The sequence below is a fragment of the Physeter macrocephalus genome, chromosome 14 (genome assembly GCF_002837175.3).
Source record: "Physeter macrocephalus isolate SW-GA chromosome 14, ASM283717v5, whole genome shotgun sequence".
Classification (NCBI taxonomy): Eukaryota; Metazoa; Chordata; class Mammalia; order Artiodactyla; family Physeteridae; genus Physeter; species Physeter macrocephalus.
The window spans coordinates 74955497-74982419 of NC_041227.1; the positions used below are offsets into that span (position 1 = coordinate 74955497).

Sequence of the window (26923 nt, forward strand, 5' to 3'; positions counted from 1 at the left end):
ATGACTGGGTGTGGCATGCAGGGTGGGAGTGGGTTCCTGAGGTGAGGGGGTGACCCGGGGTCATGGAGGAGAACATACGGGGTGCCTTGTGAGTTACCCCTGTGGCTGTAGTGGTCATCTACGAGGGCAGGAAATGGAGAGGAGAAGACTGAACCAGATGCCAGCATCGTGACAAGGGTGATGAGAGGGCAGTGTAGTCCCATGGCATAGACCTTGAGGCAGGAAGGGTTTTATAGGAGGGAGGATAGTAATGGTCTGCAAGTGTCAATGGGGAGTAAGGATGATGCTGACCCCACTTTCTGGTGTGGGGTATGTGAGAAGGACAGGCTCTTCTTAGAGGGCTTCAGCGGTGGGGTGGGGTCGGGTTGGGGCAGTGTCATTAGCACGTCACCAGATTTCAGAGGCAGAATTTCAGAGAAGAGATTGAAGACATGTGGACTTTTGTTGCTTTTGTTTGGAATCCCAAAGACTATAGTGGAAGAGTTTGGGAGGGAGAGAGGAGAGGCTGTGTGGGACATTGGGTCAACTTAGAAGATGTGGGGGTAGAGAAAGGTGGGGATGAGAGTTTGGAAGGTAATGGATAAAAGGAGTGTTTGGCCATTGAGCACAGCCAGAAGTAAATAGTTTGAGAAACGATAGGCTTAAACCTGTCTTTTGGAGAGGAGTGAACTCAGGGCTGTTGGTCCGAAAGGCTGCAACTTGGTGATTTGGTGTCAGGTTAATTTGTTGAGGTTGAAACAGGAACTCTGGATGCTGTGCACAAAAGAGGTGCTGGTTAGTCCTTCAGAAGAACTTTTTAGTAGTGACATGCCCTCAGAGAAATGAGGCACTAGCCAGAAATATGCCAGACAATCTTTTTAAGAACTGTCGATACAGGAAACACTCCTTTCTGCCTTGGGGGAGGAGAGATGACAGCATGGTATAGGAGAAAGATTGAGATGTGAGACCTGGGCTCTAAGTTCAGCTTTGCCACCAATTTAGACTGATCTTTAGCAGTCAGTTATCTCCTCTGAGCTTTTGGTTTTACCATTTATAAGTTAGAGATTGGATGAGTTGATCTCTAAGGCTTTGTGATTCTGGCAGAGGTGGTGGTGGCAGGGAGTATATTGATTTTAATTAAATTGAAGAAGGAAGAACATATTTTTGAGTCTCTTATGTCAGGTTTTTTCCTGTGACAGGTCAATGTCTAGTCTGGGTCCAGTGTTCCTCCCCAAACTGTGAGAAATGGAGGCGCCTACGTGGGAACATTGACCCCTCAGTCCTCCCAGATAACTGGTCCTGTGACCAGAATACAGGTAGAATGGAGTGGACATTTTTTTTTTCAGTTTTTATTGTTCGTCCCTTTCTTTCCCTGCTTTCATCCTTTAGATTAAATATAACAAAAGTATAGTTCGGACTCCAGGGGTCCCTGTAGTTAGTGTTTGGGGAGAGGGAGGGATTTTGCTGTCATGTCAAGATGAATCTGGCATAAAGGGTAGAGGAAGACACCCTGAAGAGCTATGCTGTGAGGAGAGTCCTGGAATCTCAACGTATGTTCTGAGTGAATTCCATCTTCTTCAGCATTGGTTTGAGCCTGTCAGTCTGATTAGATTGTTGGTATTGGGTTGGCAGATAGGAAGGGATTTGGGATGTATGGGGAAAAGCCAGTGAGAGAGATTCAGTGGCTTAGAATTCTAGAATGTTTGAAACTACTTGAAAGAGATTATGAAGCTCTAGTCTAGCCCAACTATTTTACAGATGAGAAAACAGAATATCAGAGAAATTACCTTCCTGATGTTACACTGATGGAAGCAGGGTCAGACACGAGGGATGTAGGTCGAAGTTTGGAGTCTCTTTCTACAGAGCATAACGAGGCAACGCTCCTACTTCTCCAGGCTCTGGCTGCATTTCCTTCATGGGTTTCCCAGGTGTCCTTTTGGTCCTGCCTGCTGCGTATACCAATTTCTTGTCCTCTCCTCTGCCCTCATCCAGATTTTCACCTTATGAGGCTCTTTCCGTCCCTTCATTCCTCCTCTCTTTTGGCAGATTTGGAGTATAATCACTGTGATATCCCTGAGGAGACCTGGACAGGGCATGAGAGTGAAGTGGCCTATGCCTCCTACATCCCAGGATCCATCATCTGGGCCAAGCAATACGGTTACCCCTGGTAGGGCGCTATGGCAGAGTCAGAGCATCCCTCATGAACTTGGGAGTGGTAGATTCAAGCAGGGAGGGAAGGAAATGGAAGGGATTTATAATGGAAATGGTACCTGCCTTAGAAAGCGCATGGGTGAGGGAGAATATAAAGTGCTAAGCTTGGAGGCTTTGAAAGAACCTGTTTTCTAGAGGTTTCACGATGGAGGTGGTATCTCCCCGGAAAAAAGAGTTGGACAGTTCTACCCTGGACGGGTAGAAAGAGAAGAGTGGCTCTAAGATATTTTTTTAGACATTGGGAAATGAGAGATATACAAAGTAAAGAGAGCAAGGAAGGGTGGAATAGCTTCTTTTTTGGAGATGTCCCTAGTCAGAATATTTTTGTTTTCAGGGTTGCCAAAAGGCCTAGAAGGATAAGATATTTTTACTAGGAAGATTCTGAGCTTCTTTGTACATTGATGGAAGTCACTTCAATCATTTGTTAGCGACCACTGTGGAGGGTTGACAGAGGGGTCTATTTTGGTGGTCCTTTATTTGTGAAACATATTGCCCTTTTATGTACATGTATATTGATGAGTTTGTGTTCTATTCACCTAACCCCTTCTCTTCCATCCCCTACACCCATCTGTCTTCTCCAGGTGGCCAGGCATGGTAGAATCTGATCCTGACCTGGGGGAATATTTTCTTTTTGCATCTCATCTTGATTCCCTGCCAGTGAGTTCTCCTGATTCAGGGTGGGTAGGTGCTCAGGCCAAAGTAATGAACAAATCCATCCTAACAGATGTACAGAGTTAGAAATATAGACATAGCCAGCAGACACAAGCAGGAACAGATTCTTAGCTAGAGTAACAAAAAGATATAGAAACAAATTTGTATCTAATTAAAATTTATTCATTACTAGGACATTTATGTTTTGATAAATATGCTTTGGTTAGGACTCCTGAGGTCAGGATGGAAGAACAATGGAATGAGGTGGGATATGTGGGTCAGGTTTAAAGGAACAGACAAGGCCCAGCCCCTGCTTTCTTGTGAATCCTCAGTTCTCCTGCCTTTTCTGGCTAGAGGGTCAAAGCAAGAAGAAGGACAAGAGGCTATAACAGAACCATCTTTTATTACAGTCCAAGTACCATGTGACATTTTTTGGAGAAACAGTCTCTCGTGCTTGGATCCCAGTCAACATGCTAAGGAACTTCCAGGAGCTATCCCTGGAGTTAGCTGGAGTGGTGAGCAACCCTCAGGGGTCAGTTGTGAGATAGGGAACTTGAAAAACTAAATCTTCCCTTTATTAAACCTGATTTCTCCCAGGGGAAGCTGTGTCAGGAGAAGGTACATATCTGACCAAGTATGCAAGGGTGAGGTTATTCATGAGGTACACTTCTTTCTACCAGTATTGCAGCAGGATAATGATTTTTCTTAGTCTCTTCCCTGTCTGCAGATAGAGGGCCTTCCTAAAGACCATGGTTTTCTACAGTTTAGCCAAAGCAGGTGTGATAGAAATGAAGGCACAGATTAACTTAGGGTTTCTCAGTCTCGACACTTGACATTTTGGGCCAGATAATTTTTTGTTGTGAGGGGATTCCTAGGCATTGTAGGAGGTTTAGCAGCATCCTTGGCATCCTACTGGCATCTAGCCAGTAGGACCCCTAACCCTAGCTGTGACAACCAAAAAATTGTCTCTAGACATTGCCAAATATATTCTGGCGGGGGAAATCTCCCCTGGTTGAGAACCACTGAATTAACTAAATAATATTTCTTCCCTATAATCACTTTGGGCTTGATGAGCCTTGCAAATGAGCAGAGGTTTAGGAGCTCAGGGACCTTAGAAAATCAGGCAGTGAGTACTAAATCAAGCAGCTGGATCTAAAGAAACTTGTGAGAAGCTTAGAAGTACAGTCAACTGAACTCCTTTAATTTTGCCTTTACAAATTTCCATGGGCTTTTCTTTGGAGAGGGCACCAAAATGTTGGTTGAAAATTTTGCTAGAAATTGATGAAAGGTTTGTTTGGGTATAAGACGGGATTGTGTCTCTGAGCTCAAAAGGTTAAGAATAGGAGTATCATATCAATACCAGAAACTGGAAATAAATGTAAAGATAATGTCTGGTGAGTAGCAGTTTGTTGGAGTCACTTTTCAGAAATCTTCTTTCATTTCAGAAAAAGGGCAGGAATAAGGACTGCAGCCAGAAACTGGGGGCAGCCCTGATGATGGCTCAAGAGGCAGAGCAGATCAGTATTCAGGTGGGAAAGTTTAGATCACATACCTGCTTCTCTTTGGGACTTGGGACACAAAGCAAGTTATGCATTTCCTACTGTAGAAAACCGGCTGTCCTTCCGCATTACACAGTCTTAGTCCTAGAACTAGTCCTTTCTTCCCAGGCCAGCTTCCCTTGATGCCTTAAATCATCCATTCTTTTCCCTACCCTTGGACAAATGGGATCTTTTCTCAGTCCACACAGGGACTGTTTGGTAGGGGGAATCCTATCAACCTATTTAGCTTCGAGTCTCAGGTGTATGTACCTTATCTTCTCTGGAGTCAGTTTTTACCCTCAAATTCTGCTTTTGGGTGGGGTAGAGAATGACAGTGAATTTCCCCTTCCCAGTTATTAACTGAATTATAAACAAACTGGAAGAAGAAGTTATAATAATATTGTATATTATAATATTATAACATATTATAATAGTTAAGCGCTACAAAAATCTACATAGAAAGTATGAAATTTCAAGTGAAAATGGTATGGAATATGAATACAAATTCTATAACTAAAAACCTTGAAGACAGAGGACAAAAATAGCCCCTGGGAGAGTAGTAGATGATGCTTTTGTTTCTTGGTTCCCTCAGGAGCGGGTTAACCTGTTTGGTTTCTGGAGCCGATATGGTGGATCTGACAACAGTGGGGAAGGAAAAGGTAGGATAAGTAGGAAGTTAAAGACTAGAGAGAGAGGGAAGGGATTCCTTCATGAGGGCGGCAACTGAAGCTTTTATTTTATACCCAATATCATCAACCTAGTTCTGGATTCTATAATAGGAGGCTCTCCATGAATGCCACTCACCAAGTGTCCAGGATGGATGGATGCATAGATGGGTAGAGAGAGGAATGGAGAAAAAAAGGGAGTAGGGAGGGAGGGTGCATGTTGAATAGTGACAGGACTTTGAAAAGGGTGGAACCATGATAATCTAGGATCAGATTTCGTGGAGAAAATGTGACTTGGACCTGAAAGGCAGAATTAGAAGACTGATTCTCTGGGATCAGCTCCACTAACTCATCACCTAATTTATCAGATAAATTATTTAGCCTTTCCTTCCTATTCCTGTTCTAGACGTAATGCTCTCTGGGGCTAACAGCTTAGATTCCTGCTTGGAGAAAGAAGAGGAAGAGTCAGAGTTGGAGGAAGAGGAGGAAGAGCAACAGAAAAAAGTAAGATTGATCTTGGGGATTCCTTTTAGGAGATTGCTGTAGGGCATCTGGTTAGCATGGATTTATATTTTCTAAGGAACCGTCCTGTCCCTGCGTCAGAGTAGCCCTGACTGGCTGGCTGGTTTTTATCTCTTAGGGGGTCTTTAGGGAAGGAGAGTCTCCTCTTTCCTCAGTTATTCTCTCTAATATCTCATATCTCTAGGAACTTATTTTTTTATTATAATCTCAGTTCCTACTGTAGTTCTTTGGTTCCTACTGGAGGAATTTCAGAGAATAGCAGGTTGCCTCTCTTCACTCTCCTTTCTTCCCTGTGTGAACACTTAGGATATTCACTATTTTATTTCCTTAGTCTGTTTTCAGGCATATGAAATGCATATATTTTTCATATTTAAAGACTTTTTAAGAGCAGTTTTATGTTCACAGGAAAACTGAGAAGAAGGTACAGAGAGTCCCTATGTACCTCCTGCCCCCACACATGTATAGCCTCCTCTGTTATCAACATCCCACCAGAGTGGTGCATTTGTTTACAGTTGATGAACCTACATTGACACATCATAATCACACAAAGTCCATAGTTTACATTAGGACTCACTCTTGGTGTTGTACATTCTATGGGCCTGGACAAATGTATAATGACACATCCATCATTATGGTATCATACAGAGTATTTTTACTGCCCTAAAAATTTTTTGTGTTACATTTACTCATTCCTTTCCTCCCATACCCCTCAACCACTGACAACTACTGATTTTTTTTTTACTGTCTCCATAGTTTTGCCTTCTCTGAAATACCATATAGTGGGAATCATACAGTATGTGTAACCTTTTCAGACTAGCTTCTTTCGCCTACAACTATGCATCTGTGATTCCTCCATGTATTTTCATGGCTTGATAGCTCATTTATTAATTTTTTTTGGCTGGATAATATTGTATTTTTCTGGATATACCACAGTTTATTTATACATTCACCTACAGAAGAACATCTTGGTTGCTTCCAAGTTTGAGCAATTATGGATAAAGCCACTATAACTATGGTTTTGTGGGAACATAAGTTTTTAACTCCTTTGGAGTAAATATCAGGGAGCTTAATTGCTGGATTGTATGGTAAGAGTATGTTTTGTTTTGTAAGAAACCATCAAACTGTCTTCCAAAGTGGCTGTACCATTTTGCATTCCCACCAACAATGAATGAGAGTTCCTATTGCTCCACATCCTTGCCGGCATTTGGTATTGTCAGTGTTCTGGATTTTGGCCATTTTAATAGGTGTGTAGTGGTATCTTGTTTTAATTTGCATTTTCCTGATGACATATGATGTGGAGCATCTTTTTATATTCTTATTGGCCATTTGTATATCTCCTTTGGTGAGATATCCATTAAGGTGTGTGGCCCATTTTTAAATTGAGTTGTTTATTTTCTTATTGAGTTTTATGAGTTCTTTGTATGTTTTATTTTATTTTTTATTTTATTGAAGTATAGTTGATTTATAATGTTAGTTTCATATGTACAGCACAGTGATTCAGTGCCATATATATATATATATATTCTTTTTCAGATTCTTTTCCCTTATAGGTTATTACAAAATATTGTGATATATAGTAGGTCCTTGTTATCTATTTTATATATAGTAGTGTATATATGGTTTTTTTTTTTTTTTTTTGCGGTACGCGGGCCTCTCACTGTTGTGGCCTCTCCCGTTGCGGAGAAAAGGCTCCAGACGCGCAGGTTCAGTGGCCACAGCTCATGGGCCCAGCCGCTCCGCGGCATGTGGGATCTTCCCGGACCGGGGCATGAACCCACGCCCCCTGCATTGGCAGGCGGACTCTCAACCATTGCGCCACCAGGGAATCCCAGTATTGTATATACGTTAATCTCAACCTCCTAATTTATTCCTCCCCTCTTTCCCCTTTGGTAACCATAAGTTTGTTTTCTATATCTGTGGGTCTATTTCTGTTTTGTAAATAAGTTCAATTGTCTTTGTTTATTTTAGATAATAGTCCTTTATCATGAGTCTTTTTTCTCTCAGTCTGTGGCTTGTCTTCTCACTCCCTTGACATTGTTAAGGACAATGTCACAGAGCAGAAGTTTTTAATTTTAATGGAGTCCAGCCTATCAATTATTTCTTTTATGGATTGTGCCTTCAGTGTTGTACGTAAAAACTCATTGCCATACCCAAGGTTATCCAGATTTTCTCCTGTGTTATCTTCTAGCAGTTTTATAGCTTTACATTTTACACTGAGATCTATAATACATTTTGAGTTAATTTTTGTGAGGGGTATAAGGTCTGTGCCTAGATTAACTTTTTTTGTAGTTCCACCACTTGGGTCTATTTCTGTTTTGTAAATAAGTTCAATTGTCTTTGTTTATTTTAGATAATAGTCCTTTATCATGAGTCTTTTTTCTCTCAGTCTGTGGCTTGTCTTCTCACTCCCTTGACATTGTTAAGGACAATGTCACAGAGCAGAAGTTTTTAATTTTAATGGAGTCCAGCCTATCAATTATTTCTTTTATGGATTGTGCCTTCAGTGTTGTACGTAAAAACTCATTGCCATACCCAAGGTTATCCAGATTTTCTCCTGTGTTATCTTCTAGCAGTTTTATAGCTTTACATTTTACACTGAGATCTATAATACATTTTGAGTTAATTTTTGTGAGGGGTATAAGGTCTGTGCCTAGATTAACTTTTTTTGTAGTTCCACCACTATTTGTTGAAAAGACTATCTTTGCTCCATTGTATTGCCTTTGCTTCGTTGTCAAAGATCATCTGACTGTATTTATCTGGGTCTATTTCTGGGCTCTCTAGTCTGTTCCATTGACCTATTTGTCTGCTCTTTTACCAGTACCACACTGTCTTGATTACGGTAGCTTTACACTAAGTCTTGAAGTTAGATGGAGTCAGTCCCCCAACTTTGTCCTTCTCTTTCAATATTGTATTGGCTATTCTAGATCTATTGTTTTTCCATATAACTTTAGAATCAGTTTGTTGATATCCACAGAATAACTTGCTGGGATTTTGATTGAAGCTACATTGATTCTATAGATCAAGCTGGGAAAAACTAACATCTTGAGAGTATTGAGTCTTCTTATCTACAAACATGGACTATTTCTCCATTTACTTAGTTCTTCTTTGATTTCATTCACTGGAGTTTTGTAGTTTTCCTCATATAGATCTTGTATATATTTTGCTAGATTTATACCTAATTATTTAATTTTTTTGTTGCTAATATAAATGGTATATAAATGTGTTTTTAAATATCAAATTCCATTTGTATATTGCTGGTATGTAGAAAAGTGCTGAACTTTTGTATATTAACCTTGTGTCCTGCAACCTTGCTATAATCACTTATTAGTTCCTAGAGTTTTTAGTTGATACTTTTGGATTTTCTACATAGATAATCATGTCACTTGCAAACACAACTTCATTACTTCCTTCTCAGTCTCTATACCTTTTATTTCCTTTGTCTTATTGCATTAGCTGGAACTTCCACTCTGATGTTGAAAAGGAGTGGTGAGAGGGGACATCCTTGCCTTATTCTTGATCTTAGTGGGAAAGCTTCTGGTTTCTCACCATTAAGTGTGATGTTAGTTGTAGGTTTTGTGTATATATTCTTTATGAAGTTGAGGAAGTTCCTTTCTATTCCTTATTTATTCCTTATTTACTGAGAGTTTTTATTATGAATGGGTGTTGGATTTGTCAAATGCTTTTTCTGCATCTATTGATAAGATCACATGATTTTTCTTTCTTAGCTGTTGATGTGATGGATTACATGAATTGATTTTCGAATGTTGAACCAGCCTTGCATGCCTTGGATAAATCTCACTTGTTCATAATTCTTCTTATACATTGTTGGATTTGATTTGCCTAATATGTTGTTGAGGATTTTTACATCTCTTCATCAGACATATTGATCCATAGTTTTCTTTTCTTGTAATGTCTTTGTCTGGTTTTGGTATTAGGGTAATGCTGGCCTCATAGAATCAGTTAGGAAATACTCTCTGCTTCTATCCTCTGAAAGAGATTATAGAGAATTGGTATAATCTGTTCACTAAATGTTTAGTAAAATTCACTGTGAACCCATCTGGGCCTGATGCTTTCTGTTTTAGAAGGATATTAATTACTGATTCACTTTATTTATTAGATATAGGCCTATTCAAGTTGTCTATTTCTTTTTGTGTGAGTTTTGGCAGATTGTGTCTTTTAAGGAAGTGGTCCATTTCATCTTGGTTATCAAATTTGTGGGCATAACATTCTTTGTAGTATTCCTTTATTAGTCTTTTAATATCCTTGGGATCTGTAGTGATGTTGCCTCTTTAATTTCTGATATTAATTTGTTTCCTCTCTCTTTTTTCTTAGTTAGCCTACCTAGAAGCTTATCAATTTTATTGATCTTTTCAAGGAACCAACTTTTAGTTTTGTTGATTTTTTTCCTATGGATTTCCTGTTTTCAATTTCATTGATTTATGCTCTAATTATATTTTTTCTTCTGCTTGCTTTGGATTTAACTTGCTCTTTTTCTAGTTTTTCTGGTTTCCTAAAGTTGAAACCTACATCATTGCTTTTAGATCTTTCTTTTTTTTTCTAATATATCATTCAGTGCTATAAATTTCCCACTAAGCACTGCTTTCACTGCATCCGACAAATTTTGATAAGTTGTATTTTCATTTCATTTAGTTCAATATATTAAAAAATTTCTCTTAAGATTTCTTCTTTGACCTATGTGTTATTTAGAAGTGTGTTGTTTAATATCCACGTGTTTTGGGATTTTTCCAGTTATTTTTCTGTTAATTCCATTGTGGTCTAAGAGCAGACATAGTATGATTTCTATTCTTTTTTTTTTGTTTGGTGGCTTTGGGTCTTCATTCCTGTGCATGGGCTTTCTCTAGTTGTGGCAAGTGGAGGCTACTCATCATTGCGGTGTGCAGGCTTCTTATTGCGGTGGCTTCTCTTATTGCAGAGCACAAGCTGTAGGCACACAGGCTTCAGTAGTTGTGGTGAGTGGGCTCTAGAGCGCAGGTGCAGTAGTTGTGGCGCACAGGCTTAGTTGCTCCGCGGCATGTGGGATCTTCCCGGACCAGGGCTCGAACCCGTATCCCCTGCATTGGCAGGCGGGTTCTTAACCACTGCGTCACCAGGGAAGCCCCTGATTTCTATTCTTTTAAAGTTGTTAATTTGTATTTTATGGCCCAGTGGTCAGTCTTGGTGAGTGCTCCATGTGAGCTTGAGAAGAATGTGTATTCTGCTGTTGTTGGATAAAGTAGTCTATAGATGCCAGTTATATCTAGTTGATTGATGGTGTCGTTGAGTTCAACTGTGTCCTCACTGATTTTCTGCCTGCTGGACCTGTCCATTTATGATAGAGGGTTGTTGAAATTTCCAGCTATGATAGTGGAATCAACTATTTCTCTTTGCAGTTCTGTCAGTTTTTGCCTCATGTAGTTTGGTGTTCTCTTGTTAGGTGCATACACTTTAAGGATTGTTATGTGTTCTTGGAGAATTAACCCCTTTATCATTATGTAATGCCCTTTTTTATCCCTGATAACTTTACTTGCTTTGAAGTCTGCTCTGTCTGAAATTACATATACCTACTCCTGCTTTCTTTTGATTAGTGTTAGCATGGTATATTTTCCTGCATCCATTTACTTTTACAATCTATATGTGTCTTTATATTTAAAGTGGGGTTCTTGTAGGCAATATATAGTTGGGTCTTGTTTTTTGATCCATTCAGACAATCTGTGTCTTTTAATTGGTCATTTTAGACAGTCATTTAGACTGTTGATGTTCAGAGTAATTATTAATACAGTTGGATTATTATCTACAATATTTGTTACTGTTTTCTATTTGTTGCCCTTGTTCTTTCTTCCTACTTTTGTCTTCCATTCTTTTCCTGCCTTTTGTGGTTTTGATTGAGCTTTTATATGATTCCATTTTCTCCCCTTCCTTAGCATATCAGGTAAGATTTTTTTTTTCCTTTGGCTGCTTTCAGGACTTTAATTTTCTGTAGTTTGAAAATAATATGCTTTGGTGTGGCTGTTTGGCATTTATCCTTCTTGGTGTTCTCTGAGCTTCCTGGATCTGTGGTTTGGTGTCTGACATTAATTTGGGAAATTCTCAGTCATTATTGTTTTCAATATTTCTCTTTTTCTTATCCTTCTGGTATTCCCATTACACATATCTATACATTCTGTAGTCATCCTACAATCTTTGGATATTGCATTCTTTTTTCCAGTCTTTGTTCTCTTTGATTTTCAGTTTTGAAGGTTTCTTTTGAGATATCCTCAAGTTCAGAGATTGTTTCCTCAGCTGTGACCAGTCTACCAATAAGCCCATCAAAGGCATTCTTCATTTTAGTTACAGTGTTTTTGATCCCCAGCATTTCCTTTTGATTCTTTCTTAGGGTTTCCATGTCTTTGCTGGCATTGCTCATCTGTTCTTGAATGCTGTCTACTTTATCCTTTAGAGCCCTTTGCATATTAATCATATTTGCTTTAAATTTCCAATCTGATAATTCTCTAGCATGTTTGGTTTTGATACTTTTTTAAAAAATTTATTTATTTATTTTTGGCTGCATTGAGTCTTCATTGCTGCATGTGGACTTTCTCTAGTTGCAGGGAGCGGGGGCTGCTCTTGCAGTGTGCAGACTTCTCATTGCAGTGGCTTCTTGTTGTGTATCATGGGCTCTAGGCGCACGGGCTTCAGTAGTTGTGGCACACGGGCTCAGTAGTTGTGGCTCGTGGTCTCAGTAGTTGTGGCTCATGGGCTCTAGAGCGCAGGCTCAGTAGTTGTGGCTCACGGGCTTAGTTGCTCCGTAGCATGTGGAATCTTCCCGGACCAGGGCTCGAACCTGTGTCCCCTGCGTTGGCAGGCAGATTCTTAACCACTGTGCCACCAGGGAAGTCCCTGGTTTTGATACTTGCTCTGTCTCTTCAGGTTGTGTTTTTGCCATTTGATATGCCTTGTAGTTTTTTTCTTGATTGCCAGACATGATGTACCAGGTAAAAAGTACTGCTGTAAATATACCTTTAGTAATGAGGTGGTAAGGTGTCAGGGGAGGGGAAGTGTTCTATATCCTGTGATTGGGTCTAAGTCTATTAATGAACTTATGCCTCTGGACTGTAAACTTCACAGTGTTTCTTAGTTTTTTCCCCACCCCCTTAGGTGGGACAGGGTGATTAGAGTGGGCTGAAGTTGGGTGTTTCCCTACCCCCAGGACAGTTAGGCTCTGTTAACACCCTAGTAGGTTAGGCTCTGGTTAACTGGTTTCTCCTGAGGGTAGGTTTTGTTAAGAAGAACAGAATGCTCTGGTGTATTTCAAAATGGTTCTTTCCCTCTCTCCCTGCTGGAAGCATGAAGGAGTTTTTGTCTGATATTTTCTGTGAGAATCTGGTTGAGCTCCTGAAACTCACAAAAAGTCTGGAAGTCCCCCATGACTGGGTATCCCTGGAGTTTTTAACTCTCAGACTTGTCTACACTGAGCAATTCCTTTATTACTGTTGAGGTTTTCCTATCCTGACACTAGTTCTCTTGGTGGTTTCTGCTTGTGAGTGTATGTTCTGATAAGCATGACCCTCTGTATTTGCCTGTGTATCTTCAGTTTTGAGGGCAGAGGTTTTCCCTGTGTCCTCACCATTCTTATGGATCTAAGAATAATTATTAGTATTTCAGTCTGTTCAGCTTTTTAGTTGTTGTTAGAACACAGTTACAGCTTCCAAGCTCCTTGTGTGTAGATCTGGAAACTAGAAGCTCTGAAATGTAGATTTTTCACTTTCTCTTTTAATTTTTAATTTACCAGTTTTTATCATGTTTGTGGCCTAACTTTATTTCCTTCTCTTGTGCATAAAGCTTTGCATTGACTAATAACAAATAGAATGGGAAGGATGAACATTTTTATCTTTGTTGTCATTTATTTATTTATTTTTAAACATTTAAAAATTATTTATTTATTTATTTTTGGCTGCGTTGGGTCTTCGTTGCTGCGTGGGGGCTTCTCTAGTTGCAGTGAGGGGGGCTACTCTTCATTGAGGTGCACGGGCTTCTCATTGCAGTGGCTTCTCTTGTTTCAGAGCACGGGCTCTAGGCACGTGGGCTTCAGTAGTTGTGGCATGTGGGTTTTAGAGCACAGGCTCAGTAGTTGTGGCACACGGGCTTAGCTGCTCTGCAGCATGTGGGATCTTCCTGGACCAGGGCTCGAACCCGTGTCCCGTGCGTTGGAAGGTGGATTCTTAACCACTGCGCCACCAGGGAAGTACTGTCATTGATTTAAATTGTATCAGACTGACAGAAACTAATTTGAACTCCCTTAAATGCACTCATCATTTCTGTAGCATCCCACTCTATTAAATCACAATTATGTGACTTCATTTATATTTTCTTATTTTTCTCTCCTTATTTTTCTCAGGATCCAACTTTGCCTGGTCCCAAGCCAGCCAAAATTCAGACAAAAAAACCCAAGGCAAGAGGTAAGCAAGTCAGCTGGAAATGAGACATGTGCTACAGTTAAGGCAAGGCAGAAGCAGAGAGTGGGAGGGTCTGCATGTGGCTGGGCCTTACTGATGTCTCAGCTCCAGAACCTGAGAAAATGAGCAAGACTCATGCTAATGTCATCAGGGAAGCTGTAGCCTTCTCACTTCTTCTCACTTCTGTGAGTTGAATTATAAAATCTTAGGTTAAAGGTGGAATTAATGTTTTAAATTCTTAGCCAAGAAGGATGGCTTCTTGGAGGAGGCGTGTTCTGAGGTGAACTATAAAGAGAAGAAGACGCGGGGGAAAAAAAATGAGCAGAAGATGCAAGGCGGAGACCAAATGTGGGGAGTCTATGGACCCTAGCCATGCTGTCACTCAGTGAGAAATAAACCAATGTCCTTCACGGTTAGGGGTTGGAGGTGATGCAGGTGGAGCACATGGACGAGATGGGACCCCTCAAAGGAGGACAATGAAGAGATCTCTGGGAAATGAATCTGCAGCTCCACCTTTACCCATAATGGGAAGGAAAAAAGGGCATGGGAATTCAGAAACTGAGCAGCCAGGTAAGGCTCAAGACTTGGGGAAAACTGTGGGGAAATGAGGTTCATGTCTGCATTTTCCCTCCTTTGATCATTTTTTAACAATTTCACAGCTTTTCGTTACTTAAAAAAAAAAAGTTTGGCCAAAAGGGTGTCATCCAAATTGTAGAACACAGCACACACTGTAGAAACATTTGGTGGTTATTATTTGATTTGATTCAGGGACATTCAGGGGTAGGAGAATGGTAAGGAGGTGGGAATTAACATTTATTGATATTTCCGTGGGCCGGCTAGATAGATACTTCTCTACTTGTTCCCTTTAATTCTTTCAGTATCTCTATGACTGGATATTTGCCATTTTACAGATAAGGAGACTGAGGTTTAAAGGGTTTAAAGTTTGCTCAAGACCTATGTCTAGCCTGTTGATCCAAGTCTTTCTGACTCCAAACTCCATTTTCTTTCCTTTAAGAAAGGTCATCTTTTCCAGAGATTGTTTTGGTAATAGAAATTTAGGAGTTTGACTTGTAAAAGGTGAGGATAGATGACCCAATAAGGCTCTCAGTTTTATCACTTTTTCATTTAGGCCCTAAGAAAAAATTTAAAGCTCCCCAAAGCAAGGCCCCAGTAAGCAGATCATCTGAGGAAAAAGAAGCTAGAATAGTGCCAGAGGTCCTGACCCCACCAGCTCCTCCCGGGGCCTGTCCCATGGTGGGGAAAGAAGGGCCTGCACCCCAGGAGCCACGGCCTCAGGAGGCTGGAAGTGTCCTCTCTGACGATGGAGCCTCCAGTGACCTGGACCTGGACCAACTCATGGAGGATGTTGGAGAAGAGCTGGAGCAGAGGGAGGAGCCATGGCACAGAGACGGCGCAGGGGAGCTCGCCGTGGCCTTCTGTGAGGAATAGCTGTGGGCCCGCACCTCCTTCCTGCCCTCTCATCCCTTCTGTGGGAGCAGGAGGCAGAGCCTCTCAGAGGATCCCCGAGAAGCTGATAAATGTTGGGTTGTTCATTGGCTGTGAGGTTGTTGGCTAAGGTCAGAGTTGTGCAGTTTATGTTAATAAACCAGGTTACTGGTTTAGTTGGTTTGGTTCGTCTCAACCACTTGCTTTCTTTTGGCTTCTCTCCCTCCTCCTCCGTGTCACTGTGGCCCATGGTGCTTTCTGGTGGGAGGCCTGTCAGTATAGGGAACTGGGAAGGTGATGACACCAGAGTCCTGGGAGAAGGACATTGAGAAGGGCAGGTCTCGGTTCAAATCTTGCCTCAGCCTCCTATTAGCTACATGGCCTTGGGAAAAGCACTGTAACCATTCTGGGTCTTGTTATCCTGCCTCAGATGGTACCTCCAGTGCCATATAGGGTGGTTGATGATGCTGGAATTAGGTGATGCACGTAAGGCACTAACACGATACATGCTAGTTATCTTCCTAAGGAAAGTAGAATGGTTAAAGTAGGGGGACAAACCTTCGCTTCCGGACTGACTATCCGTGTTTGGGGATTTATTGGTCCCTGGCCTGAGGCAGTCACTGAACAAAAGTACTAGGGGAGGGATCTTGGGTGTGAGCTATCTATGATGGTTCCTTTATGGCAAGAAGGACAGAAGTTGAAGGTGATGTCAGCTTTCTCCTTAGATGCATTCAGGCAAATTTTACAGGGACTTTTATTTTTGTGGTCAAGGGCTAGGAAGTTGAAGAGGGAACTGGAGCAGGTGGCTGTGTGTCTCTCAAGTCCTTGGTGGCCTTCAACACCTGCTGGCTTCTGAGTCGTCTGTGTCTGTCCAGGGTGATTATGAGAAACTGAGATCCCTGTGTGCAGCTGACTCTAAGCAGGTCCTCACTCAGTCCCACTCCTTAGGCCTTTAAGACAGAGTATAGGGTCTCTTCCTGGGGGCCCTCTTGGGGAGGCGGGTGGGGAGGCGCTGCTGGTGAGGTCAAGCTGGAGAGGGCGAGGGAGGCATAGACGATGCCGTCATCCTGGGGGAGAATGGAGAGGGGAGGGGTCAGGCAGCAGAGGGGGAGCTGTCCCATCTCAGTGCCGCAGTCCCACAGCTGATGCCCTGCCGAAACCACAGTCCCTCTGTTCTTCCACCGCACCTTCTCCAAACGTCCCTTTAATTCTTTCAGGCCCTAATCTGAGCTGCTTACCTTGGTGTCCAGCTTGGGGCCTGTATGTTGTCCTGGAAAAAAATCAACATGTGCCAGGGTTAGGTGGCCTGGCAGCAAGGGTAGAGAAGTGGGCAGGGGGCTCCAGTAGTGAGGTCATCTTTAGGTCAGGAACAGGGTCTGGGGGAGGGTGGGGGAGGCGGGGGAGAGAGGAGGATGCTGAGGGCACTTGTGTGGGGAGGGGGGTGTGTGGGGAAGGACGGCCCAGGTGGAGAGCGGGGATGATGGCGGCAGGACCTACCTTTATTCCCAATGTCCTCGTATTTCTCCTCCGGGTTTTGGAAGGATCCCCTGTGTGGGAACAGGATGGGGGCGATGTGTCAGAGGCTGGGCAGAAAAGAGTTACCACCTGCATCGGGCTGGTTCTCTTGGTGGGGACTCTGTGACCTGCCTGGACACGCTCGGAAGATGAAGGCAGAGGTTTGAGGCTCAGGAGGAGGCCGCCTGGACGGGGTTGAGCGGTCATTTGCGGTGTAGCCCTGTCCCTGAGTGCTGACTGAGGTGGATTGTTCTGGAGAAGCGGCTTTACTGCAGGGGCACAGGGAGGAGAAGCAGGAGGGGGAGCTTCTGTTCTCTCTGCCGCAGCGCCTCAGTTAAAACTGGAGCATGAGGACCAGGAAGCTAATCTCAGGTCCCCTGGGCGGTGCTCAGGCCTTGGTCCCTAGAGGAGACGCCATCGCCATGGGGAGGGGTCCGAGGAGGGCAGCTGTCAAGAGTCAGGAGGGAGAGAAAAGAGGGAGGGGCTGAGAGAAGGAAAAGCCTGGAAGTGGAAGGAAAGATGGAGAAAGGAAAGAGGTGGGCCATGAGGAGGGTAAGAGCTCAGGAAAGGAAGAAGAGCTAGGGCCCGAGGAGAGGGAGCCAGGCTGGAAGCCAGGCGGGAAGTTGCTCTGCGAAAAGACAGAGGGCGGAGCAGCTGGAGGTCCCGCGTCACAGGGGAAAAGGACAGACTGGATGAGGGGCAAGAAAGAGGACAGAACGTGGAGGTGGTAGGTGTGTTCAGGAAGGATGAGGTGGAGAGAAACCAGGATGAACAGAGGAAAAAGCTGAGAACTGGGGATGAAGGAGGATAGGGGGAGCCAGAGAAAGACAGAGGGAGATGTTCCGGGAAAGAATCAGAGAAAGTGCTGGTCCACTGTTCTCGATTTTTTAAAGAGCTGGAGCCTCTGGAAGTGAAGAGCCTGGCCTGTTAGGGGACTTGGGAGGGTGTGGATGGAGAGTCCAGGAGGGGAGGGACTGTGAAAGGCTCCCTAGTGCTGTTCTCAGAAGGAAACTTCCTGCTTCACAAAACAGCACCCCTCTCCCCCCCTTGGAGGAGACGTGCTCACCTGGCTGGGGTTCTGGCTTTAGTCTGCAGACCTGTAGGGGGACCAACAGTGTGTCAATGTGTCATCCATGGAGGCCTGTCTCCTGCCTGCCTTCTCTGCCCCGTCCCACCCTGAGCTCATCCATGGAGAGACCAGAGCAGCGAAGCAGCTCGACTGAAACCCGCCTGGGAAGGGCCTGGGACTCTGAGCCTGCACCCAGCAGGCTCCCTGAGGCTGCCCACACCTGTCCTGCCTTGTCCTCAACACCCATCAGGAGAGCAGCTCTTCCCTGCACCCTGTGCCCCTTCACCTTCTGAACACATTGGACTTGCCCACTTCCCCCAACTCCAGTGACCTCTGCTCCACTCACCCACCCCCTGGGCCTTTTTTTTTTTAATTACTTGAGCTGAGACCTCTGACCTAGTAAATGCTAGTATCATTTTTATGCTGCTACGGTCTTTCCTTCCAGCTCTCTTGTCATCATCCCTCTGTACCTGTGCTTAACCTCACTAACTCTTGTCTCTTGATGATCCACTTTCTTTCAGGTTATCCAGGCTCCCTGCTGAGTCCTCTACTCTCCATCTGTGCCCTCTCACTCGCTCCTTGACCTCCTGTGTTCCCCTGTCCTTCTGCCACACTTGCTGACACATCTTCAATCCTGGATGTATCCTAAGGCAGGGAATGCTATTTGCTTACCCCAATATCCATTTGCTTCTTATTCAGTTACAGAACCTTGATTTTATTTGGAGTGGCAGCATGCCCCCCTACAGGTAGATGTGGGACCTATGACTAAGTATAGCCAGTGAGATATAAGGGGAAGTTGTAGGTAGGACTTTCAGGAAGGCTCTTTAAAAGGAGGACAGAGAGCTGGGTCATAGTCTTTTTGTCCTTTCCTCCTACATCCTGTTTCCTGTTTAGATTCACAAATAACGCCTGGAGTCGTAGCAGCCATCTTGCACCATAAAGCAGCCTTCAGGATAGAAGTCAGTATCCAGGACAGTGAGCAGAAAGGTAGGAGCCCGAGTGCCTAAGGACGGTGTCCTCTGCTTTCTGGCTCCACATCCTTTTAGATGAGCAAAAAAAAACCCCTCTGTGTTACTTAACCCACTGTTACTTCTGTTCTCTGATGCTAGCAGCTGAACACAACTTTTTTTTTGGCCGTGGCACAGCTTGCGGGATCTTAGTTCCCCAAGCGGGGATCAAACCCAGGCCCTTGGCAGTGAAAGAAAGTACAGGGTCCAACCACTGGACCGCCAGGGAATTCCCTGAACACAACTTTTTGTTGTTGTTGTTTTGTTTTGTTTTTTTTTTCGGTACGCGGGCCTCTCGCTGTTGTGGCCTCTCCCGTTGCGGAGCACAGGCTCCGGACGCGCAGGCTCAGCGGCCGTGGCTCACGGGCCCAGCCGCTCCGCGGCATGTGGGATCTTCCCGGACCAGGGCACGAACCCGCGTCCCCTGCATCGGCAGGCGGGCTCTCAACCACTGCGCCACCAGGGAAGCCCTGAACACAACTTTTAATCAGCAATTCCTAAAGGTTTCTAAACCTGCATGGTTTAATACTGCTGAAAAGAAACATAGTCATGTGCAGTGATGCTTGTACAGATTTATGGCTTCTCATTTGAGTTGATCCTCAAATACCATCTTGCATTTCCTCAGTGACTATGTCACATTTTCTCTGCATCTTGAACCTTCATCCTCACTCTCAGGACACAACCACTGTGGTTTTTGCTCTGCAGAGCTAAAATAACAATTTTAGAGTGACCCCAGCCTGGCCCACCTCTGGCCCTTCCACTGCAGACTCTGTATCTGCAAGGCCAAGCTGAGGTTGCCACTTTGCTTTATCACATTGCCGCTGGAATCAGAGGCTCTGGGGTGTGATTTCCAAGGTCTTCTTCTCTCATCTCCTGCCTCCTCCACAGCTGTGAGCTACTTAGAGTTCCCAGCATGGTTTCCTTCCCCTGGAAGGACAGGGACCTCTACAGCACCCTCACCACCTGGCTAATTCTTTTTTATTCTTTGAGACTTTTTGCAGGTGTCACTTCCTCTGGGAAGTCCTCCTTGATTACCCCTCCTTCCTCCCAATCTACCATAGCTCTTTGCAGATGAGGCCATTAGCCCTTGAGGCAACTGTCTTCCCCATATCCTCCTATCCCCCAGTTCCTTGAAAGCAGGGCCTGTGCTTTATTTACTTTTGCATCTCCAATCATAACCCAGACCCTGGAAAATGGGTGTCCAACCAGTGCTTGCTGAGTGGAGCCACCTTCCTGTCCCTTCTGTTCTCTCCTTACATTTCCCAGGGCAGACCCTCCCTACCCTTGCACCAGAAGGTGAGGACAAATGAGAAATGATTAAGTCAAATGAAAAGAACTGGAAACAATCAGATTTGTGGAGAGGGATTGGTCTTGAGCGGTGGTTCCCAAACTTGACACACAAATACCACCTGAGGAGACCATTGAAAATGCAGATTCCCAAGCTCAGATCTCAAGCCCAGCAGGGATCTGCATTTTTAATGGGCACCTATGGTCATTCAGATGCAGGAGGTTCTGAGAAACACCCAGCTGGGAATCTTGGGGAGAGATTGGGGGTCCCAGACCACTTACCTTTGCTTCTCTTCCACCTGAGGTACACAATCAGTCCCACAATTGCAGTTATGAGCACAGCGCTGGCCAGTGCCAACCCGATTGTAGCTTCAGTACTCAAGGGCCAAGACCATGAACTCCTTTTGCCCTCTGGGACCCTGAGGCCAGCTGTGGTGGTGATGGTGGTGGTGGGGCCTTGAATGGTTGTCTTGGTGGCTGGGAAGACATGAGAAATATGCAAATTCTTCACTAAAGGGCTGGAGGTATCTGGGTGAAGCTGTCACATCTTGTTCGCCAGTTTGGGGAATGTGGGGGGGGGGTGGGGAGCAAGTCTCTGAAGCTCTCCCACAGGGAGGGGAGTAACAAGGGCAGATGCTGGAAGCTCTGAATCCTCATCACTCTGTTTAAATCCTGACCCTACCACTGATGAGTGCTGTGATCTCAGAACCTCATTTCATCACCTACAAATAGGGACAGCTAAGTCACAGGATCAAAAAAAATTATTATGGTAGAATACATGTAACACAGATTTACCATTTTAACCATATTTAAGTGTATAGTTCAGTGACATCAAGTGCATTCACATTATCATGCAGCCATCACCACCATCCATCTTCCGAAATTTTTCATCTTTCCAAACTGAAACTCTGTCCTCGTTAAACACGAACTCCCCATTCCCCCTTTCCCCAGCCCCTGGCACTCACCATTCTACTTTCTGACCCTAAGCATTTGACTACTCCAGGTACCTCATAGAAGTGGATTCAAACAGTATTTGTCATTTTACATGATTGTCTTAATAAGTGAGAAAACATCTGTAAAGTACCTAATGTATATTGGAAATATATTATTACGGTTAATATGTATGGAACTTTAGTTCCTACACATAGATTGTATCTTTTTAGATGTTTAAGGCACCATTAAAAAATTGACATAATACTAAGCCACATACAGAAAATCCAACTCCAATAAAATCTTCAGGTTAATGTGGACTGAATTTTCTGTCCGCTTGTAGAAATTAATAATAAAAGTGTGAATCCCATCACTCAGTTTAGATAAAACATTTTAAGTTCTTAGTCAAAGAAATATATATAATGACATGCTATTTAGAAAATAAAAACAAGAGCAAGATGTATTTTTTAAAAACTCCTGGAATATGACTAAACCACACTCTAAGCTAAATTCATAGTATTAAATGCTGTAATTATTTAAAATAGGAAAAAATTTAAAAAATGAATGAAAAGTCAATTTCCAAAGAAAAAAATTACCAAACAGAGAGGAACCGGCTCTAAGGAAACGCATAGTTTGAAAGTAATGAAAACCTATGTTGGAATAAATGTTTTTTTGAAACAACAGCAGAAGGAATAACAAATACAGGAAGTTGTTAGAGAAAAAACAAACAAGAAGACAAGATAAGACTCCTGCAAATCTAACAACCACAAAGAGTCTGTTGAAATCATGAGTGAGTGTGTGCTCAATCATAGGTTGATAATTCTAAAAAATTTCTGTGAAATTGATGATTTTCTGAGACAAATAATAATTTTTAAAAATGGATTTAAGAGGGACTTCCCTGGTGGCACAGTGGTTAAGAATCCACCTGCCAATGTAGGGGACACAGGCTCAAGTCCTGGTCTGGGAAGATCCCACAGGCCACAGAGCAACTAAGCCTGTGCACCACAACTACTGAAGCCTGCGTGCCTAGAGCACGTGCTCCACAACAAGAGAAGCCACCACAATGAGAAGCCTGCACACTGCAACGAAGAGTAGCCCCCGCTCACCGCAACTAGAGAAAAAGCCTGTGCGCAGCAACAAAGACCCAACACAGCCCAAAATAAATAAATAAAATAAATTTTAAAAATTTATTTAAAAAATGGGTTTAAGAAATAGTAAACTTTAACTTATGGGTAGACAAAGAAGAAATTGAGAACACTATTAAAGAACTACCTTTCATAAAGATTTCAAGCTCAGGAGGTTTAACGGGAAAATTCTTGTGAAAATTTAAGGAACAGATAATTCCCAGATAGATGATTCTAGAACAGAAAAATATGGAAAACTCTGCAATTCTAATTCATTTCATAAAATGATAAGATAACCCTGATGCTAATATCCATTCATAATTTTTAGAAATGTAGATTAAAAGAATAAAAGGCTGTTTTTGTTTTTGCTTTTAACTGACCTGAGTTGGGGAAAATACCCAGTATTGACACAATGGGACACAATTGACACAAAGGCACAACCTTTGGGAATGCGTTTTGGAATATCTATCAAAATGTAAAATGTGTGTGCATGCCCTTAGACCCAGTGATTTCTGTGCCCTTAGACCCAGTGATTTCTGTGCTAGGAAATGATCCTATGGAAATGCTGGTACAAGTGTTCAAAGGCCTGTGTTTAAGGGTATTCTCTGCAACTTTGTGATATGACAACAACCTAAATGTCTTTAAATATGAGAGTGATTAAATAAATTATGATCCATTGCTACAGTGGGAGACCATGCAGCCATTTAAAAAGATAGGTGTAGGGGACGCCCTCAAGATGACAGAGAAGTAAGATGTGGAGATCACCTTTCTCCCCACAAATACATCAAAACTACATCTACATGTGGGACAACTCCTACAGAACACCTACTGAATGCTGGCAGAATACATCAGTCTTCCCAAAAGGCAAGAAACTCCCCACGTACCTGGGTAGGGCAAAAGAAAAGAGGAAAAACAGAGACAAAAGAATATGGACAGGACCTGCACATCTGGGAGGGAGCTGTGAAGGAGGAAAAGTTTCCACATACTAGGAAGCCACTTCACTGGTGGAGACGGGGGTGGGGGGGTGGCGGGGGGAAGCTTTGGAGCCATGGAGGAGAGCACAGCAACCGGGGTGCAGAGGGCAAAGTGGAGAGATTCCTGCACAGAGGGTCGGTGCCGACCAGCACTCACCAGGCTAAGAGGCTTGTCTGCTCACCCACCAGGGCAGGTGGGGGCTGGGAGCTGAGGCTCGGGCCTCGGAGGTCAGATCCAGGGAGAGGACTGGGGTTGGCTGCATGAAAACAGCCTGAAGGTGGCTAGTGCTCCACAGCTAGCCGGGAGGGAGCCTGGGAAAAAGTCTGGACCTGCCTAAGAGGCAAGAGACCATTTTTCGGGGTGCGCAAGGAGAGGGGATTCAGAGCACCGCCTAAACGAGCCCCAGAGACGGGTGCGAGCCACGGCTATCAGTGCAGACCCCAGAGACGGGCATGAAATGCTGAGGCTGCTGCTGCAGCCACCAAGAAGCCTGCGTGCAGGCACAGGTCACTATCCACACCCCCCAGGAGGCTGTGCAGCCCGCCAGTGCTAGGGTCCCGTGATCCAGGGATAGCTTCCCTGGGAGAACACATGGCGCGCCTCAGGCTGTTGCAATGTCATGCTAGCCTCTGCTGCCGCAGGCTCACCCCGCATTCTGTACCCCTCCCTCCCCCCTGGCGTGAGTGAGCCAGAGCCCCCTAATCAGCCGCTCCTTTAACCCTGTCCTGTCTGGGTGGGGAACAGATGCCTTCAGGCGACCTACACACAGAGGCAGGGCCAAATCCAAAGCTGAACCCAGGAGCTGTGTGAACAAAGAAGAGAAAGGGAATTTTCTCCCAGCGGCCTCAGAAGCAGCAGATTAAATCTCCACAGTCAACTTGATGTACCCTGTATCTGTGGAATACCTGAATAGACAACGAATCATCCCAAAATTGAGGCAGTGGACTTTGGGAGCAACTGTAGACTTGGTGTTTGCTTGCTGCATCTAATTTGTTTCTGGTTTTATGTTTATCTTAGTTTAGTATTTAGAGCTTATTATCATTGGTAGATTTGTTTATTGCTTTGGTTGCTCTCTTCCTTTTTTAATTATATATATATATAAATATTTTTTCCTTTTTCTCTTTTTGTGAGTGTGTATGTGTATGCTTCTTTGTGTGATTTTGTCTGTATAGCTTTGCTTTTGTCATTTGTCCTAGGGTTCTGACTGTCCATTTTTTGGGTTTTTTTGGTATAGTTTTTAGTGCTTGTTATCATTGGTGGATTTGTTTTATGGTTTGGTTGCTGTATTCTTTCTTTCTCTCTTTCTTTTTTTAACAACTTTATAATTTTTAATAATTTTTTCTATTTTAATAACTTTATTTTATTTTATTATTAGTTTTTCTTTCATTCTTTCTTTTTTTTTCTCCCTTTTCTTCTGAGGCTTGTGGCTGACAGAGTCTTGGTGCTCTAGTCGGGTGTCAGGCCTGAGCCTCTGAGGTGGGAGAGATGAGTTCAGGACATTGTCTACCAGAGATCTCCCTGCCCCACATAATATCAAAAGGCAAAAGCTCTCCTAGAGATCTCCATCTCAATGCTAAGACCCAGATCCACTCAATGACCAGCAAGCCTCAGTGCTGGACACCCTATGCCAAACAACTAGCAAAAAAGGAACACAAACCCACCCATTAGCAGAGAGGCTGCCTAAAATCATAATAAGGTCACAGACACCCCAAAACATACCACCAGATGTGGTCCTGCCCACCAGAAAGACAAGATCCAGCCTCATCCACCAGAACACAGGCACCAGTCCCCTCCACCAGGAAGCCTACACAACCCACTGAACCAACCTTACCCACTGGGAGCAGACACCAAAAACAATGGGAACTATGAACTTGCAGCCTGTGAAATGGAGACCCCAAACACAGTAAGTTAAGCAAAATGAGAAGACAGAGAAACACACAGCAGATGAAGGAGCAAGGTAAAAACCCACCAGACCAAACAAATGAAGAGGAAATAAGCACTCTAACTGAAAAAGAATTCAGAGTAATGAGAGTAAAGATGATCCAAAATCTTGGAAACAGAATGGAGAAAATAAAAGAAATGTTTAACAAGGACCTAGAAGAACTAAGGGCAAACAAACAATGATGAAAAACAGAATTAATGAAAATAAAAATTCTCTAGAAGGAATCAATAGCAGAATAACTGAGGCAGAAGAACGGATAAGTGACCTGGAAGATAAAATAGTGGAAATAACTACCACAGAGCAGAATAAAGAAAAAAGAATGAAAAGAATTGAGGACAACCTCAGAGACCTCTGGGACAATATTAAATGCACCAACTTTCAAATTATAGGGGTCCCAGAAGAAAAAGAGAAAAAAAAAAAGGGACTGAGAAAATATTTGAAGAGATTATAGTTGAAAACCTCTCTAATATTGGGAAGGAAATAGTCAATCAAGTACAGGAAGCACAGAGAGTCCCATACAGGAAAAATCCAAGGAGAAACATGCCAAGACACATTAATCAAACTATCAAAAATTAAATACAGAGAAAAAATATTAAAAGCAGCAAGAGAAAAGCAACAATTAACATACAAGGGAATCCCCATAAGGTTAACAGCTGATCTTTCAGCAGAAGCTCTGCAAGACAGAAGGGAGTGGCAGGACATATTCAAAGTGATGAAATGGAAAAACCTACAACCAAGATTACTAGCTCTCCCAGAGATTTCCATCTCAACGCTAAGACCCAGCTCCACTCAATGACCAGCAACCTACAGTGCTGGACACCATATGCCAAAAAACTAGCAATACAGGAACACAAACGCACTCATTAGCAGAGAGGCTGCCTAAAATCATAATAAGTTCACAGACATCCCAAAACACACCACCGGACATGGTCCTGCCCACCAGAAAGACAAGATCCAGCCTCATCCACCAGAACACAGGCACCAGTCCCCTCCACCAGGAAGCCTACACAACCCACTGAACCAACTTTACCCACTGGGAGGAGATAGCAAAAACAACGGGAACTATGAACCTGCATGCAGCCTGCAAAATGGAGACCCCAAACACAGTAAGTTAAGCAAAATGAGAAGACAGAGAAATACACAGCAGATGAAGGAGCAAGGTAAAAACCCACCAGACCAAACAAATGAAGAGGAAATAGGCAGTCTACCTGAAAAAGAATTAAGGAACTTCTCTAGTCAGGAAACACAAGAGAAGGAAAAGACTTACAATAACAAACCCAAAACAATTAAGATAATGTTAATAGGAACATAAATATTGATAACTATCTTAAATGTAAATGGATTAAATGCTCCAACCAAAAGGCATAGACTGGCTGAATGGATACAAAAACAAGACCCGTACATATTCTCTTTACAAGAGACCCACTTCAGACCTAGGAACACATACAGACTGAAAGTGAGGGAATGGAAAAAGATATTCTATGCAAATGGAAATCAATAGAAAGCTGGAGTAGCAATTTTCATATCAGACAAAATAGACTTTAAAATAAAGACTATTACAAGAGACAAGGACACTACATAATGATCAAGGGATCAATCCAAGAAGAAGATATAACAATTGTAAATATTT

General features: G+C 43.1%; 2 protein-coding genes across 2 annotated transcripts in view; one reads left to right on the forward strand and one right to left on the reverse strand.

Annotated features, from left to right (window-relative positions):
• Nucleotides 1-267: 267 nt before the first annotated feature.
• On the forward strand, nt 268-15661 carry ZCWPW1 (zinc finger CW-type and PWWP domain containing 1). The gene is made up of 11 exons (XM_028498048.1): nt 268-349; nt 1179-1295; nt 2026-2146; nt 2772-2847; nt 3252-3356; nt 4287-4370; nt 4972-5038; nt 5451-5548; nt 13941-14001; nt 14416-14568; nt 15128-15661. The coding sequence occupies exons 1-11, from the start codon at nt 268-270 to the stop codon at nt 15445-15447; spliced, it is 1284 nt and encodes a 427-aa protein (XP_028353849.1). The 3' UTR covers nt 15448-15661.
• A 537-nt stretch (nt 15662-16198) lies between these two features.
• Nucleotides 16199-26923, reverse strand: part of LOC112065011 (paired immunoglobulin-like type 2 receptor alpha) — a 23252-nt gene continuing 12527 nt past the window's right edge. Inside the window, exons 3-7 of the mRNA XM_024124168.3 lie at nt 20605-20799; nt 18026-18056; nt 16942-16991; nt 16683-16714; nt 16199-16511 (exon numbers count right to left, since the gene is read on the reverse strand). Coding sequence (XP_023979936.1) covers nt 16389-16511; nt 16683-16714; nt 16942-16991; nt 18026-18056; nt 20605-20799 — 431 coding nt within the window. The 3' untranslated portion in view covers nt 16199-16388. The remainder of the gene's footprint in view (nt 16512-16682; nt 16715-16941; nt 16992-18025; nt 18057-20604; nt 20800-26923) is intronic.